This window comes from Populus nigra, chromosome 1 (genome assembly GCF_951802175.1).
Source record: "Populus nigra chromosome 1, ddPopNigr1.1, whole genome shotgun sequence".
Lineage (NCBI taxonomy): Eukaryota > Viridiplantae > Streptophyta > Magnoliopsida > Malpighiales > Salicaceae > Populus > Populus nigra.
Window position 1 is genome coordinate 44,288,537 of NC_084852.1, and position 15,262 is coordinate 44,303,798.

The 15,262-nt window shown below is 33.1% G+C and overlaps 2 protein-coding genes across 2 annotated transcripts; one reads left to right on the forward strand and one right to left on the reverse strand.

Annotated features, from left to right (window-relative positions):
* Positions 1 to 5,827: 5,827 nt before the first annotated feature.
* Positions 5,828 to 12,382, forward strand: LOC133695653 (uncharacterized). The gene is made up of 13 exons (XM_062117570.1): positions 5,828 to 6,323; positions 8,348 to 8,485; positions 9,151 to 9,232; positions 9,487 to 9,563; positions 9,691 to 9,797; positions 10,468 to 10,585; positions 10,684 to 10,800; positions 10,931 to 11,022; positions 11,176 to 11,242; positions 11,331 to 11,409; positions 11,504 to 11,595; positions 11,807 to 11,950; positions 12,047 to 12,382. The coding sequence occupies exons 1-13, from the start codon at positions 6,102 to 6,104 to the stop codon at positions 12,059 to 12,061; spliced, it is 1,350 nt and encodes a 449-aa protein (XP_061973554.1). The 5' UTR covers positions 5,828 to 6,101; the 3' UTR covers positions 12,062 to 12,382.
* Positions 12,383 to 12,520: 138 nt separating this feature from the next.
* Positions 12,521 to 14,430, reverse strand: LOC133695642 (UPF0481 protein At3g47200-like). The gene is made up of 2 exons (XM_062117558.1): positions 13,622 to 14,430; positions 12,521 to 13,541 (listed from the first exon to the last, which is right to left on the reverse strand). Exons 1-2 carry the CDS (start codon positions 14,192 to 14,194, stop codon positions 12,675 to 12,677), a joined length of 1,440 nt encoding a protein of 479 aa, XP_061973542.1. The 5' UTR covers positions 14,195 to 14,430; the 3' UTR covers positions 12,521 to 12,674.
* Positions 14,431 to 15,262: the final 832 nt, after the last annotated feature.

Here is a 15,262-nt window from a genome sequence, read left to right on the forward strand (position 1 = left end):
CGCATCCTCTTTAACATAACATGTTTCACATCACAATATTAAGATATGTTTATGCCAAATCCTGGCTAACATACAGGGGTAATTATTTTCGGTTCGATTCGGTTTTATAAAAAAAAAATAACCAAACCGAATTTTTTTAAAAAAAGAAACAAACCGAAACCAGTTCAAACCGACCGGTTTTGGCTCGGTTTTTCAGTTTGGCTCGGTTTTTTTTCCCGGATTTGGTTCGGTTTAGTTTTTTCAGTTTCAGACTTATAAAACTGAAACCGAACCGGTCGGTTTTTTTAAAATTTTAATCGTTTTTTTTTACGGTTCGATTTTTTCGATTATTTTTTTTTCAGTTTTCTTAGTTTAATCGGTTTTTCAGTTTTTTCACCCATCTCTACTCACGTGTATATATTAGTTCATACTCAATGGTATAATTACTTCTAAAATAGATTGCTGAGTCTATTCCATTATTTTCTCTATTTTCCATGCAAATTGACTTGATCAAAGGTATATAAGCATTCATAAATCACCATCAAGTAAAGGATTCAGCTCATTACTTCACATACAAACATGCAAAAAATTCTCTTCTTCCACGTCTCATGCATTTATCATCCTCATTTACTGTCTCTGCAGTAAATAACACAGCTTTTCGAGCTACATTTCTCTTACATGCGTATTAACTACCTTGATCATCAAACACTTCCCACTCTATTTGTTTAGGAGGTTACAATTTTTACAGCCCAGTAATTAATTGTGAAAGGCCCAAAATATCTCGAAGTTTGCTCTAGGCTTCATGGTTATCCATCCACTTATCTAAGTTATGCTCTACCTTGAGAAGAAGCCAGTTCTAATACTTGCCAAGATAAGAGATTAGTCCAATTATGAGTTGAGAAACTAACTACCTTTGGTCATTATATTTAAACAATTTCAATACTTAATATTTGTTAGGAATTGAACCCATGAAATCTTGATTGATTTTAAGAGGCTATTGATGATCAACTATACCTCCATTCTCATGATTACCTCTTTTTTATTTTTTTAATCACTTAATTTAAGGAGTGTATTTATTGATTAAAAAGACTTGCTTTATTTTTAAATAATTAAAATGTCTTTGAACACAACCGTATAAACTCTAGGGCTTCCTATGGCATTACAGTCCAATCTAATATGTACAGGAGTCACCTTTATATGACCTAGTTGACTTAACGTATTTAGAAGTAACTCTAATTACTAATAAAAATATGGTTTGACTTTTAAAAAATTTTAAGATGATATTTTTTTAGCACTGAGACAATAACATATTGGATTAACACGAGATTCATAACTTAACTTACAAAACCTGCAACCTCGATCATAGAATTTATTGGATTTAAAAATTATTTTATGTTTAATGACATGATAACAAAAAAAATACTTATAAAATTGAGTACCAATCAAATATCGATATGTTTGTTTAAGACTGTAATAGTCTTATAAAATACAACCTGAAATAAATTATGATGATCAATTTAAAATCAATAAAATATTAAAGAATAAAATTGAAAGGAAAAAAAGAGCTGAAAAGCATTCAATAAAAAAGAAAAAAATAAAGGATATTTTTTTAAAAGAAGAAAAAGATAGGATTAAAAAGATATTTTTTTTTAAAGAAGAAGAAGATAGGATTAAAAAGAAAAAGAAAAGAAAAAAAGAACACCTCCTTTACCATTCACATGAACAAAAGAGTAAGAAGGGAAAACCCAACTTTTTTAGTATATTAGTTGATTTTTAATGAAATTGAAATTTTATCTAATACAATTAGGCCCAAAAAAATCAAATTAAAAAAGAAAAAAAAAGTCTAGGGACCGATTTATAAAAAAACAAAAAAGCACCGAATCAAAAAGAGAAAAAAATACAAGGACGAATTTTAAAAAAATGTAAAAACAAAAGAAGTGAGGTGCTTCATTGAATCCACTTGTTTTAGTTTGTTAGGTAATTTTGATTTTATACATCTCGACAAATGGACAGCGATTCAATTCAACTACTATCTTTTCCTCGTACTACGTTACACCATCATCAATGTCTTCTAGTTTTACAATAATGTTTTCCCATTTATTTTTTCTTTTATTAGATAAAGGTTCTGCAAAACATCATGGGATAAGATGATGTCGGTTAAAAATAAAAAGGGATAAACTGTAGACATTTTCTTATGCCTTCTAGTTTAGGTGTCGAAATCCCATTAGGTGGGAGGCAGCTCTTGTGGATTATATATATGATCTCGAAGATGTTCGAATGTGGCTGTATGGAGTTAACAAGTTAAATTTTTTTTGTTGCTCAAAGAATTTAGGTATGATGATACTTGTAATTTGTGATTGTATGATTTTGAAGGGTAAACTAAGAATTTTGTTTTTTTTTTTAACGGATTTTTAATGTGCTTTTTTGATTAAAAATATATCAAAATAATATATTTTTATTTTTAAAAATTTATCTTTGATACTAGCAATTCAAAAATTTTAAAAATTAATTTTAAGTAAAAAGATGTTCCAAAATTTTTTTTCCTAAACAAATAAGATTTTATTAATTAGGAGAAACTTTACAAAAATGGGTCTTGATAACGAGGCCAATTCTTTATTTAGAAAACAAGTATTTTCCATAATTAATAATTAATAAACTGGATGTGCATCCGACATTAAAAAATATTTTTAAGATTAATTTTTGTTTTTTTGTAAATTCATAAGTGTTTTGTTTGTTTTTTCATTTCTCTTCTTATCAATCGTACCGTTAATAAGAATTAATTAACTGCATGATACCTTTCTAATAATATTTTTAGCCATATTCCTACTATATACCCGACAATCTTCTTTGTTTTTTCCCTTTAAATTACAGTAATAGTTTTTTTTGTATAATTTATACGAAAAAATAGGTTAAATGTACATTATAAAAATAAAAAATTTTCAATAAAAAAACAAAAACAAAAACAAAAATAAAAACAAGATTTAGCAATCAAAGCAATGCGAGGGATTATAACCAGTGGCAAGTGGAGGTTTGAGTAAATCACAATAATGGATTTTGATAGTAAGATGGTTGATTATTTTTAAAGTATTTTTTTGTTTGAAAATATATTAAAATAATATTTTTTATTTTAAAAAAATTATTTTTAATATAATATATTAAAATGATTTAAAAATATAAAAAAATTAATTTAAAATAAAAAATATTTTTTAAAAAAATACTTTTAAAATGTAAAAACAATTTTGTGAGTAGCTTCTGCCAGAATGCTCTGTGAGCCTTTTGCCTTGGGTTGCCTCTCAATTTTGTCCATTCTAAGTTGGAACACATGGGAAACGGGGAGGAACCTTCGATCACTTTTATGCGAAGCAAAAGCATGGATTTCATTTCATGACATGCACCTTTAAGCAACCCACAATATTCCATGAGCCACTGCCACTGGCAGCAGTTTCTACCGGCTTTTAGGGCGGCGAAAAGGAAGAAGATAAGAAAAAACATCAAATTACAACCTCTAATTTTCGAATTCTTTATAGGAATATGTTGTAGCCGCAGCGCCCACAGCTTGTGGGTTTGGTGGCACCGCCCCACTCCCACGGATGCAGAAGCCAGGATAACATTTATAATCTATCCGGGAAAGAATAATAATGCCATGATCTTAGAATTTAGGAGTTGTTTAAGAAATATGTACAAGTTGGGATTATGTTTCCTTTTTTTTTTAATTTTTTTTACTTTAATATAGGGTCCTCTTGACTGCACTTTTAATCTTATGTTGAAAGAAATAATTGTTAGTTGTTTTTGTGTTATTATAAACTAAAAACACTTGAAATTAAAATAAATAATTTAAGAATAGATGTGGATTATTGAATCATGATCTCAAAGGGCGATCACTATGGATCCCATTAATCTAATGGTTTATGTGAATTTTTTAAGGTTTTTTTTTTTTATCATGATTTCTTAATATTTGTCATTATTAATTTAATTTTAAGGGGCTGACCTTGTAGTTAAAGATATTATTCTGTTTCTTAATTTTCTGAATTCAAATCCTGAAACTATAAACACATCAATAAGTTTTATTTATATCAAATATGTGGAAAAAATTAAAGATAAATTTAAAAAATATATTTGAAACTTTGTAAAAATACAAAATAAATTTTAAAAATAACCACTATTTTAAAAAGATAAACTAAAAAAATTAAAAATAAAAGAGAGAGTATCGATTGAAATTAAAAAAAATCAATGCAAAATAAAAAATATAAAAACAAATATGAAGAGTGTTAAATATTTTTTAAATAAAAAAAAGGACATGCACTTATTGGTGAGGCCCACATGCATGGAATTAAAAAAACCTAGGCCTGCATTTTTTTTCTTGATAAGCAGATGAACCGTCGTACACTCTTTTTATCCTTTTAAACTGGCGAATAAGGCACCTGCTAGGCTGTTTATCTAGAATTCTACTTTATAAATCACTTATAATCTCAAAACACTTCAAAGTCATTAAAAAAAAATCAACATAATTTAAAAAATCAAAACTAAATCTAATTTACTTTTCCCACCATGTTTAAAGAAAAAAAATCATCTTCAATAAACTCTTTATAAAAATATAACCCAATAATATAAAAAAAAATTTATGTTTAGATTGCGGCCAGCTTTTTTTTAAAAAAACTTATATAATAAACAATGAATATAATGAAGTTTTAAATACAAAAAGATTCTAAAAACTATGAGAGTGACCACACATTTATTTTATGTTTTATATTATGGTTGTCTTATTATAAATTTTATATTTTTATTATAATTTATTAGAAAGTAAAATAAAACTATTATTGAGATCCTATCTAACAATTTAAATTTTTTGACTGAGATAGTTTTCTAACCTGATATTAGAATTTTATCGATTAAATAATTATAAATTTAAATCTCACTACCCTCATTATAATTAATAAAAATTAAGCTGTGGAAGTTTTTAAGTCTAAGTGATTTTTATTTTAAAAAATACATTAGAAAGTAATAAAAACTATTATTATAAACTTATTTAATAATTTAAATATTTGAGTTGAGATAAAAATTTGAGGATGAACATTAAAAAAAGAAAAAAAAGGTAGATATGAAGAGTTTAAATTAATTTTAATTTTTTTTAAATTTTTTTATAAAACTATATATTTTTTTATAATCACCAGCAAAAAGAGATATCTAAGTATCGGGGATCAACCATTGCAGCAAACTATCACAGCCTTTTTGAAACAGACGACAGTTTCTCATATCATATCATAGCAGCGAGAGAAAGGGAAAGAAAAGAATAAAAATCTGAACGGAAGATATTACTATCCAAAAAAAAAAAAACCAGGAAGAATTTATCGAGGAAAATCCCAATAATCAAGCTTTTTAAATTATTTTTTAATTTTATGCATAATGACTGGACAGCTTTTCTAAAAGTCTGACGTGGACGACAATCACCGGGGCAACGGTGGGAAACTAAAGAAAAATAAAAAAAATGGGAAATCCCATGGTTAAGGTGTTTCCTCCTGTTTTTTCATCAGAGTTTAAATTTTATAAGAAATAAGAATCTTATAATGAATTTATCCATCCTTTTTCTGGTTTTTGAACTCAGTAACCGAGAATAGACAAGATAAATAAAATAGTAAAATGTTATTATTATTATTATTATTATCGTGTATTAAATTCTCCTAATTCAATCTTAATTAGGATAATTTAAAAATATTAAGAAACATGACAAAACACGAGATTATATATATAAAAAAAATCTCAATTTTAAAAATAGAATTAAAAAAGCACAGGCAGTATAATAATTTTAATCTGAGGCCACTACGGTGCAATAACCTTTTCGTCTGCCTATTATGTGCGTAACGCACAGCCCCAAAAGGAAAATAAAGAGAGAGTGAAAGGGTGTGGGCACGTCGGTATGCACCGCAGGAAAAGCCTTTCTCCTTCTCCATATAATAGCAATCTTGAAAAGAAAAGCTTCCTGCTGTTCATCAGGAGGAGGAGGAGGAGGAGGAGGCAAGGAGGGAAAGCTTCAGCTGTAACCCAACAATAAATACTCAGTAGTCTGTTAAAGGGAGAAAATACTCTGTTTTTTCTCATATCTAGGCGGCCGAGAGCAAATAGCAATGGCAATGTACAAGCCTATTAAAGGGCAAGAGGAAGGCAGTGGAAATGGAGACAAGTCCCTGAAAAGTAACGATGAAGGTGGTCATGTGGATGATGATGAAGTTGTGGATGAAAACAAATCTTTCATCCTCCCTACTCATTCAAGGCAGCAAGATGATGTACAACGACAGAAACAACAACGTCTTGTTTCTCTTGATGTTTTTCGTGGTCTCACTGTTGCGGTAATGTTTCCACTCACCTTCTCCATTTTCATTTTTTGATAATTTCTTACAACTTTTTTTGTTTTTGCTTTGATGTTAAGCTTCTCTTTTTGGAAAACCCGTTCCATGTTGCTCGTGCATCAGACATTATACATCTTGCGGTCTGTTTCTGGTCTGTTTCTGTCAAGTCAATTAGACTATTCTTTTTACTCCTATTTCGCCATTGATGACCTGTTGTCCTTGCTTCTGAACCTAAAGAAAAGGAACACCACTCCCTGATATATTTCACACTCCTCGAAAAAAGAAAAACCAGAAAAGATATCGAGATATCTTAAATATAGATTTAGAAATCATGATGGATGATTCAGATGATTTTTTTCCCCAGTGATTTGCCCGAAATTATTTCTTGCCAAATATAACTTCTTTTTACTTGCCTGCATTTAATTCCATCCTTAATATCCAAATAGAAAATGTATCTGGCATTATATTTTTGCTTTCATGCGTGTAATTTTTAAAATTAAATTAAATTTAGAAAATCTCATCATTCTGATTTTGAGTGTAATAAAAACTCACTCTCTATATACAATACAAAAATAAATGTGGTCAGCCCTTTGATTTATTATATTAAAAAAACTAAGATTAAAACTAGTTTTTCAAAATAATCATTTATTCATCTTTTTTAACTTTTTTAAAAATAAAATAAAAAAAGATGGTAATATAAGAAACAAAATAAATTGAATTATATATATATTTTTTATAAATATATAAAGTCAATTTATTTACTAATAAAATTTAAATTAAATATAAAACACTATGTTTGATATTGTGACAGACAGATGATGCTTTTTTAAAATATATTTTGTTTTGAAATATATTAAAAAATATATTTTTTTTAGATTTTTTTTTAATTTTTTACATTAACATATTAAAATTATATAAAAAATATTAATTTAATATTTTTAAAATAAGATTACTTTTAAAACGTACCTTAAAACAGTTGAAAACACAACGCGCCAGGACATAATCTATAAATACAGACAGGCGTTGTATTTAGTACCTAAATGCAAACAGTAATTATTTACAGTGAGAGTGAGTGATAATGGAGATTTATTTTTCTTGCCAAGATTGATTGATAGCTGGAAAAATGGTATTCGTGTGTAACTGTACACCCAATAAATAAATATACAGAATCCAACTATCCATCATTTATTTTTACTGAGCAATAAACAGTCAAGTTTCAGTGCATTTACATCAGTACTAATTTTATTCCGAAGAGGTAGGTAAGTGTCATAGGCATGCAAGTGCTTTATTGTGCATACCCGCCTGCTACTGCTGCCGGTGTCTATGTCATCTGCAAGGTTTTGCCTTGCGTATGCCACTCATAGGTAGATAATTGTCTTAGACCCATCATAGAGTTCTGTCTCAACAGTCAAGTCCTTGCCAATGGAGGACAGCTTGCCTGTGCTGTATACTGTATGATTCAGCTCGAACCCTTCTTGAATCCTAAAGTAAGCCTATTGGCAGTAGAAATGACCCATCAGCCAGAACGTATACCGCTCCACTCAATTAAGCAACAATTTTTCCTCTTTCTTCATTCTCTAGATACTAATAACAAATCAGAATAAAAAAGAGAGTCTAAATGGATGTCCTGGTCTAATTTAAAAAATAACAGTGATGACATGCTTTAAGGACCGTAGCAAAGTGTTAACGAGATTTATAGAACAACCATTGATGTCCAGGATTTGTTGTAAAGGAGCTTCAATGTACCAGTTCAAAAAAAAAAAAAAAAAAGCTTCAATGATGTAGGTAGATATTAAATTCCCCTGAAGTGGACTTTAAGTGGGCTGCACTTGGGTTTTAACCAAGTAATGAAGATTGGAGTTGGTTTTGTTGTAGAAAATTGATGATTTCTGTTCCATTTTAGCATAAAAATCACCATTTAAACAGTGGCTTACAATAGTTTCCTCTCTAATGGAACTTTGATGTCTATATATTGTGAATTGAAGGATCATAGTTTTATGCTTTCTCACTCATGATCAATGCAGCTAATGATACTTGTGGATGATGCTGGTGGAGTTCTGCCTGCTATTAATCATTCACCATGGAATGGTTTAACACTTGCAGATGTTGTCATGCCATTTTTCCTATTCATTGTCGGTGTTTCGCTTGGACTCACATACAAGGTATCCGCGATTGGGAAATTTATTGTTTTTATGTTAGCATTCAAGCACTTGCAACATACCACTCATGCCATGATAACAATAACGAGCGCTGTTATTTTAATTTTATTTATAGGTAGCCTAGACGTATTGTGAAATCATGTTACTCGTAGATATCTACTGGTTCCCTTTCAGATGCTACTTCATCCAACATTTCCACCAGTGTTGTCAAAAGGCGCTCAGGCGCTCACTTAAGCGCTATAGAGGCGAGAAATTTCAATGAAGCGTTGCCTAGGCGAGCGCCTAGCGCCTCATGCATTTTATAGGCTTAGCGCTTTTTAGCGCCTTTTGCCTTTGACAATGCTATTACTTCTTTAAATTATTGCATTTTGTTTTTAAGGGTGAAAAATATAACTTTATATGATTATGTTATGGTATTTTATATTTTCTTAAGATTTTTTAATAATTTAATTTTAATTGGGATGATATATATTTTAGATTTATATATTATAATATAATATTATACATTTATATTTTTTTCATATATAGCATGTCATCTTGGTTCATTTGGGCGAGTGCCTAGGGTATTTTACAAGCTTGGCGCCTTTTAGTGTCTCTTGCCTTTGACAACACTGATTTCTACCACTACTGATGCTCTCATCCTTAACTGCATATTTTGTTTCCTACAGAAATTGTTATGCAAAGCTGTTGCAACTAGAAAAGCGATACTCCGGACACTCAAACTTCTAATCATAGGTCTTTTTCTTCAAGGTCATCTTCAAGAACTTCAACTTTTAGATTATGTATTATGATCGAAACTCTTTTGCTAAGTTCTGCCATATTTTATGTAAGTATTGTTTTCAAAAGGGAAGAGAATTGTGTGAAAAGGGGTAAAAAAAAGCAAGAAGAAAGAAATGCTGCCATATTTTTTCAATTTATCCCATGAAAACAGAATCTTCTGGGAGGTTATTCTGGAAAACACACCTTTATGTGGTTCTTAAACATTTATTATCTCTCCTTTCCAGGTGGCTTTTTACATGGTCTGAATGATCTAACTTATGGGGTTGATATGACACAGATAAGATGGATGGGTATCTTGCAGGTATTCTTTTTTACTTTCCTGATCATTTCTTATATCATCTAAATGCGGTAAAGAGTTTAGTCTGGGCAGGGAATTGTTTTTTGTCAAATTGGATTGGCTCTACCTAATCCCTTGTTTTTTTCCCCAGAGAATAGCAATAGGATATTTAGTAGGGGCAATGTGTGAGATTTGGCTAAAAGGTGGTAATCATGTTACTTCCGGATTATCAATGCTGAGGAAATATCAGTTTCAATGGTGAGTACTTTTCTCAGTGTCGCATCACACAATCATCTGCTTTGTCACTTCAATTCATGCTGCAGCAACCTACAATAAACCTGCCATGTTACTTTGCTTGTTGATTTATAAATTGAGCCAATTTGAAGTCTTTCCCCTGCTATAAACCTGGTAATTGTGAAATTGAGTTTTGCTCTACAAGCTAGATGAATTTATTCAAAGAAACGAGAGAAATATTGTGAGATCATACCTGTGTAGCTCTGTTGTTTTAGAACTCAGTCTTTGTGGTTTAATTCTTTTTTCTAAAAAATAAAACTTCTTTGAGAAGAAATATGCCACATTTGAAGAGAGACAGGAGGGGGTGCGGGGAGGTGTTAAGAATCACTAATTTTACGCTGCTGCATTTACTAGAAACATCGCTTTAGCTGGCATTTTAATATAACTCACGTGTATTTTACCAGGAGACTATAGTTTATACCTTCAATCTGTCATGGAAACATCAAATTATATGGAAAGTTTGTCCATTATTATGAGTGAAGTATCTTGCACGTCTTTTAAGTACCTTTTAGTTGATAGCTCTTGGCCTTTATTTATTCATTTGTCCCAGAAATAAATTTATGTTTGCGTGGATGCTTTTCCTTTTGATGCTGTCAGAGAAACTTCTTAACTTGTTTCGGCAACTCTCTGTCAGGGCTGCAGTTTTGATGTTTGTTACTATATATCTTTCCTTGTTATATGGCTTGCATGTTCCTGACTGGGAGTATCAGATTCCAGTTGCTGCCTCTTCTTCCACCCCTAAGATATTTCCAGTGAGCTTCTTATTTCCTTGCAATCTTTAGTAATGCTAGAGTAGGAAATTTATAAAAAGTTGATAGCTCAGTGACTGATGATTTATTTTCGCCCGAAGGTGAAATGTGGGTTAAGGGGCCACACAGGACCTGCGTGTAATGCTGGTGGAATGATTGACCGTACAATCTTGGGAATTCAACACCTGTATAGAAAGCCTATTTATGCACGAACTAAGGTAATTTCTCCACCGAGTGTCAGTTTTTGTTTCCTTTTGGTACTTCTAAGAATGCTTCCTTGTTATTTCGGTTTTTACTATTCATTTATTATTAATGCAGATATTAATAATAGTTAATTTCCTACCACAGCCATGTAGTATCAATTCCCCTGGTTATGGCCCGCTACCTCCAGATGCTCCTTCATGGTGTCAGGCCCCTTTTGATCCTGAAGGACTCCTGAGGTTTGTTTTTGTTTCCTTGTGCCTTTCGTAGAGATCATCTTTTATGCGATGCATCAGGAACCAGTATATTGACAGTTTAAGTATATGGGGATGACTCAATGTGTGCTTAATTTTACGGGCTCCCTGTGTGATCTTTGTACTTTGTCCTTGTAGTTCAGTAATGGCCATCGTCACCTGCCTGGTTGGTTTGCACTACGGGCACATCATTGTCCATTTCAAGGTGACATATTCTACCTGATCAAAGATTTTAATCTCTTAATTACATCAGTTTCCTTTGTTCAACTAATTTTTTCCCCTGCCACTTTCAGGAACACAAGGATAGAACCCTTCACTGGATGGTCCCATCCACTTGTTTTCTAGTCTTGGGTCTGGTCTTGGATTTGCTTGGTAAGAAGTTTATTTGCAGTTAACTTATATTTGAATTTCATAGAGGTAGCATTACTGCTAGTACTGATTTATGGTTTCATTCTCCTATCCCTAGGAATGCATGTTAACAAGGCTCTTTACACATTCAGTTACATGTGTGTCACTGCTGGTGCTGCCGGCATTGTATTTACTGGAATCTACTTACTGGTAGGATATTTTATCACCTTTTACTGAAGATAAATTTTTTATGATTATCATATTTATTTTCTTGATAACTGGAGCGTGTATATTTGCTATTTGGCTAGATCGTCAATTCATGTCTCATTCATTTTGTTTCCTTTCCTCTCTCTTTCTACAATGGAACCAGCCACGTTTGTTGTAGGATAATAAGTGATGATTGAACGGGCTTTCCCTGCAGGTTGATGTGTGTGGATTCAGGTGGCCGATGTTGGTACTAGAGTGGATGGGAATGCATGCTTTGTTGATTTTTACCCTTGCAACCAGCAATGTCTTGCCGGTGGTCCTGCAGGGATTTTATTGGAAGCAGCCTGGAAACAACATTGTAATTATTCCCCTTTTGTGGTTGGAAATTCTCTGTTTATGTGATTGGTTTCTTCATTTGCAATATTGCAAGCTGACAAACTTGTATCTCTGGCAGCTTAGGTTTATTTGAATTGGAAGATGAAAGGACAGCAGACTAGATGGTTTACATCTTGACCACACTAGTTTACTTTCCAGTGCATTCTCCTGGAAAACTTACTCACTACATTGTTCATCTCCAGTTGTTCTAAAAAAATGATAAGCAGAAACATGTTCCTCCATCTCCCCCCTCGTATTTTAGGAGCTTTTTTAGTGATTCATTCAGTTTTTTTTTTTTTTGGTCTTGTGACAATTCTGATACGCAGCCTTGTATAATGGGAGCTTTGAGATCACAAATTCGTTTTCATATTTACGAGACAGTCAATATTATTAACTGAAGATATATGCGTTATTATTGCTGATGTAATTCTCATGGATTGCCAAGAAAACATAATTGCTGTTCGGCAAACTGGCCTATCCCTGTTACAGATAAGGAAACAAATTCTCAAGAGGAGCCATTCTCATTTGTTGTTGAAGTAAATGAGATACAGGATAAAGAAAGTTATAAATCCATCCGTTTATTCATATATTATGCGATGAAACAAAAAATAAATATAAAAGAACTGTTTCAGATAATTGGGCGAAGCAAAGTCGCAATCCAAGGTGTTAAAGGGAAAGAAATACATAGACATTGCAAATAGTGGGATTCATGGTTTTCCGGGGGGCCAGCGTGGAGGAGTGCGAGGAGGACGAGGAGTTGGAAGGGGAGGGGGTGCAGCTAAACCCGTAGGAGAAAAGGGTAATGTCGAGTAATTAGAATTGTAGTAAGGTATTATAGAATATACAGTGTGAGCACCAGTGAGGGCAAAGAGGATGAAAGCAGCAATAACAGACAAAAGAGCCCAAGGATTTCTGAAATAGGTGTGAATGAGATAGGCACGCCACTCATTCCAGGGCATCTGGCAGTAGGCATTGACCTGCATGTGTACAACTTCGAGGCAGCTGTCTGGGTCCAACGCAATGTCCTTGGAGAGAGAGTTGAACAGTTCAGCAACTGCCATGTCACTTCCAATAGCATTCTGGATGATTCCTCTTGAGTGTAGGAGGGCAACGTCCCTCTCATTATCAATGATGCTGTCCATGAAGAAGACATAAGATGTTACCTCATTGCCTGCACCAACGTGGAGGCGCTCAAAGGCAATCAAATTCAGAAAGGTTGCCTCGGTGGCACCATCCACCACAATGACAGGAAGCTCAAGTACCCCTCTATGGAATGAGATGCCTCTCAGGCTCTTCGTTTTACCTTTCTTAAACTGGATTCCAGCATCATTAATCTCTGTCGCTGATCGGAAAATATCATTGGCATCATTAATCTCTGTCGCTGATCGGAAAATATCATTGACATCATTAAGAAGCCCCCCCGTTACCCTGGGGCGACGCATTTTCCAGGCGGGATCTTCCAGAATCAGGCTCTTCCTGTACAAATCCAATACATGCAAGCTTTTGTCCAGCTTTGAGACGGGTGCGTTGGGGTAGCAGAAATTGAGCACGAGCTGGTTGACAAACCCTTCGTCCTGTGCGAAAGTAGAAGTTTTCATACTGACAAATTGTAAAAGGGACCACCAATACAATATCAAACAAAAGATGGATGTACCTGTGCTCCGTTACTTTCAAGAGCAAACAGCTTGTAAAGAACAAGCATTGGCAATTGATTTTCAAGCAACAACATATCACGCCGGATATATGGTGCAATGTAGAGCCTCCCGTGGCTGCTAAAAATGGGATCATTGGCAGCATAGCCATCCAATGAATGTGAAGCAAGGCGTATAATTTCCAACATGAAACAACCGTCAAGAATCATCAGTTGCAGAAATTTGTTCTTGTCATCTTTCCATGACTCACCAAGCATATCATATGAGTCTTTTAAAACCTGGATTTCTTCATTTAAAGATTCAACGACCGCTTGTAGACGTCTTCCACCTCTCTTTAAATAATATGTGAGCGCTCGTTGCTTGTGCTCCTCCATTGGCTTCAGATGATCTTCACCATGATGGTACGGACCAAAGGAGACTGTCTGAGGTATGTAGGCAGTCCTGTTGAGGGCCGTAACAGAGGCAGGTATTTTGTAGATTGAATGTTTATCCCAGAGAACATTCTGCAGAGAAGTATCTGCCAAGCTCTGAAGTTCTTCTGTAACTTCAACGAGCAGCTGCTTTTCGTCGTCCATTGCTTCAAATTGCAGTTTTTAGCACAGATGACAAGAAGTGATGCAAGGCGTTCTCATTTCCGTCCTCTTATATATTCCAAGAGGTAAATATATCGCAAGAATCCAATTTCTTGTCTACTTCATTTCTTCACAAACACAAAAAAAAAAAGTAGCATAAATTCCTTCGATTAGATAAGGGCATTGTTGAAGCTAAAGAGACATGGTTCCAATTTCCAACTGCCAAGTGAAAAACCCCTTGTGACCAGTAGCCCCACCTCTTCTACCTTAACTGAAAAACATTCCTTTCTTCCAATAGGTGAATGCTCCAGTATTAAGCAACTCCCTAGTCGTTATTGATACTTTCCCTCCTTCGAGGGGCTGGCATATATCTGTTGGGTTAAACAACAAGTTAAGAACCTAGAAGCAATAGAGAGAAATGATTAAAAAAAAAAAACGAATAAAACAAAACTTAACAAAATAGATTACGTTTTATCCATTTTAGATTCCCCGCAATATATATTTGATAGTCACTAGTCAGTTCAAGCAGCTGTGCATAATCCATGAAAAATGTAGAGAAGCTTGTGCACATGTAAGGAATTCGAAGGGAACATAAATTCTTATAAATCACTAGTAGTACCAAGCACCACTCTATCATTTGGTAACAGAAGGAAATAAAAGCTCAAGAAGTATAGGAGGATTCTCCGGTTATCACTTTACACACAGGCTAGCCTTTTCAAAAGAATTTTGAAGTTTCTATGATTCATAGAGTAACCGAGAGGAAAAGTAGTGGCTAATGCCCCCTGCCACTGCTAGGCTAAATCTTCTAGGTTGAAAATTAAGAAGCTAGTCGTCTGGTGCAAATGAGGCAACTCTTATTGCATAGATATATAAAAGCTAACATTTGTACGGATAGCACTGTGATTAGCAGTTAGAACAATTGTTGTTGAAAACTCAAAGGAATAGGACACTGAATATTTTATTTTTCCAACTGTAATTACTCCAATTGAGAAGGGTGAGATTTTGAGTCCAAATTCCATTCTTGGAAAATATACGAATATCCAAAATGGAAATCATTGGTAGAGCAGCAAA

Coding starts and splice junctions, on each gene's coding strand:
- LOC133695653 (XM_062117570.1), top strand. CDS start 6,102: ATGGCAATGTACAAGCCTATTAAAGGGCAAGAGGAAGGCAGTGGAAAT. Junction 8,486..9,150: donor CGCTTGGACTCACATACAAG/GTATCCGCGATT, acceptor TGTTTCCTACAG/AAATTGTTATGCAAAGCTGT. Junction 9,233..9,486: donor CATAGGTCTTTTTCTTCAAG/GTCATCTTCAAG, acceptor TCTCCTTTCCAG/GTGGCTTTTTACATGGTCTG.
- LOC133695642 (XM_062117558.1), bottom strand. CDS start 14,194: ATGGACGACGAAAAGCAGCTGCTCGTTGAAGTTACAGAAGAACTTCAG. Junction 13,542..13,621: donor TTGAAAGTAACGGAGCACAG/GTACATCCATCT, acceptor ACTTTCGCACAG/GACGAAGGGTTTGTCAACCA.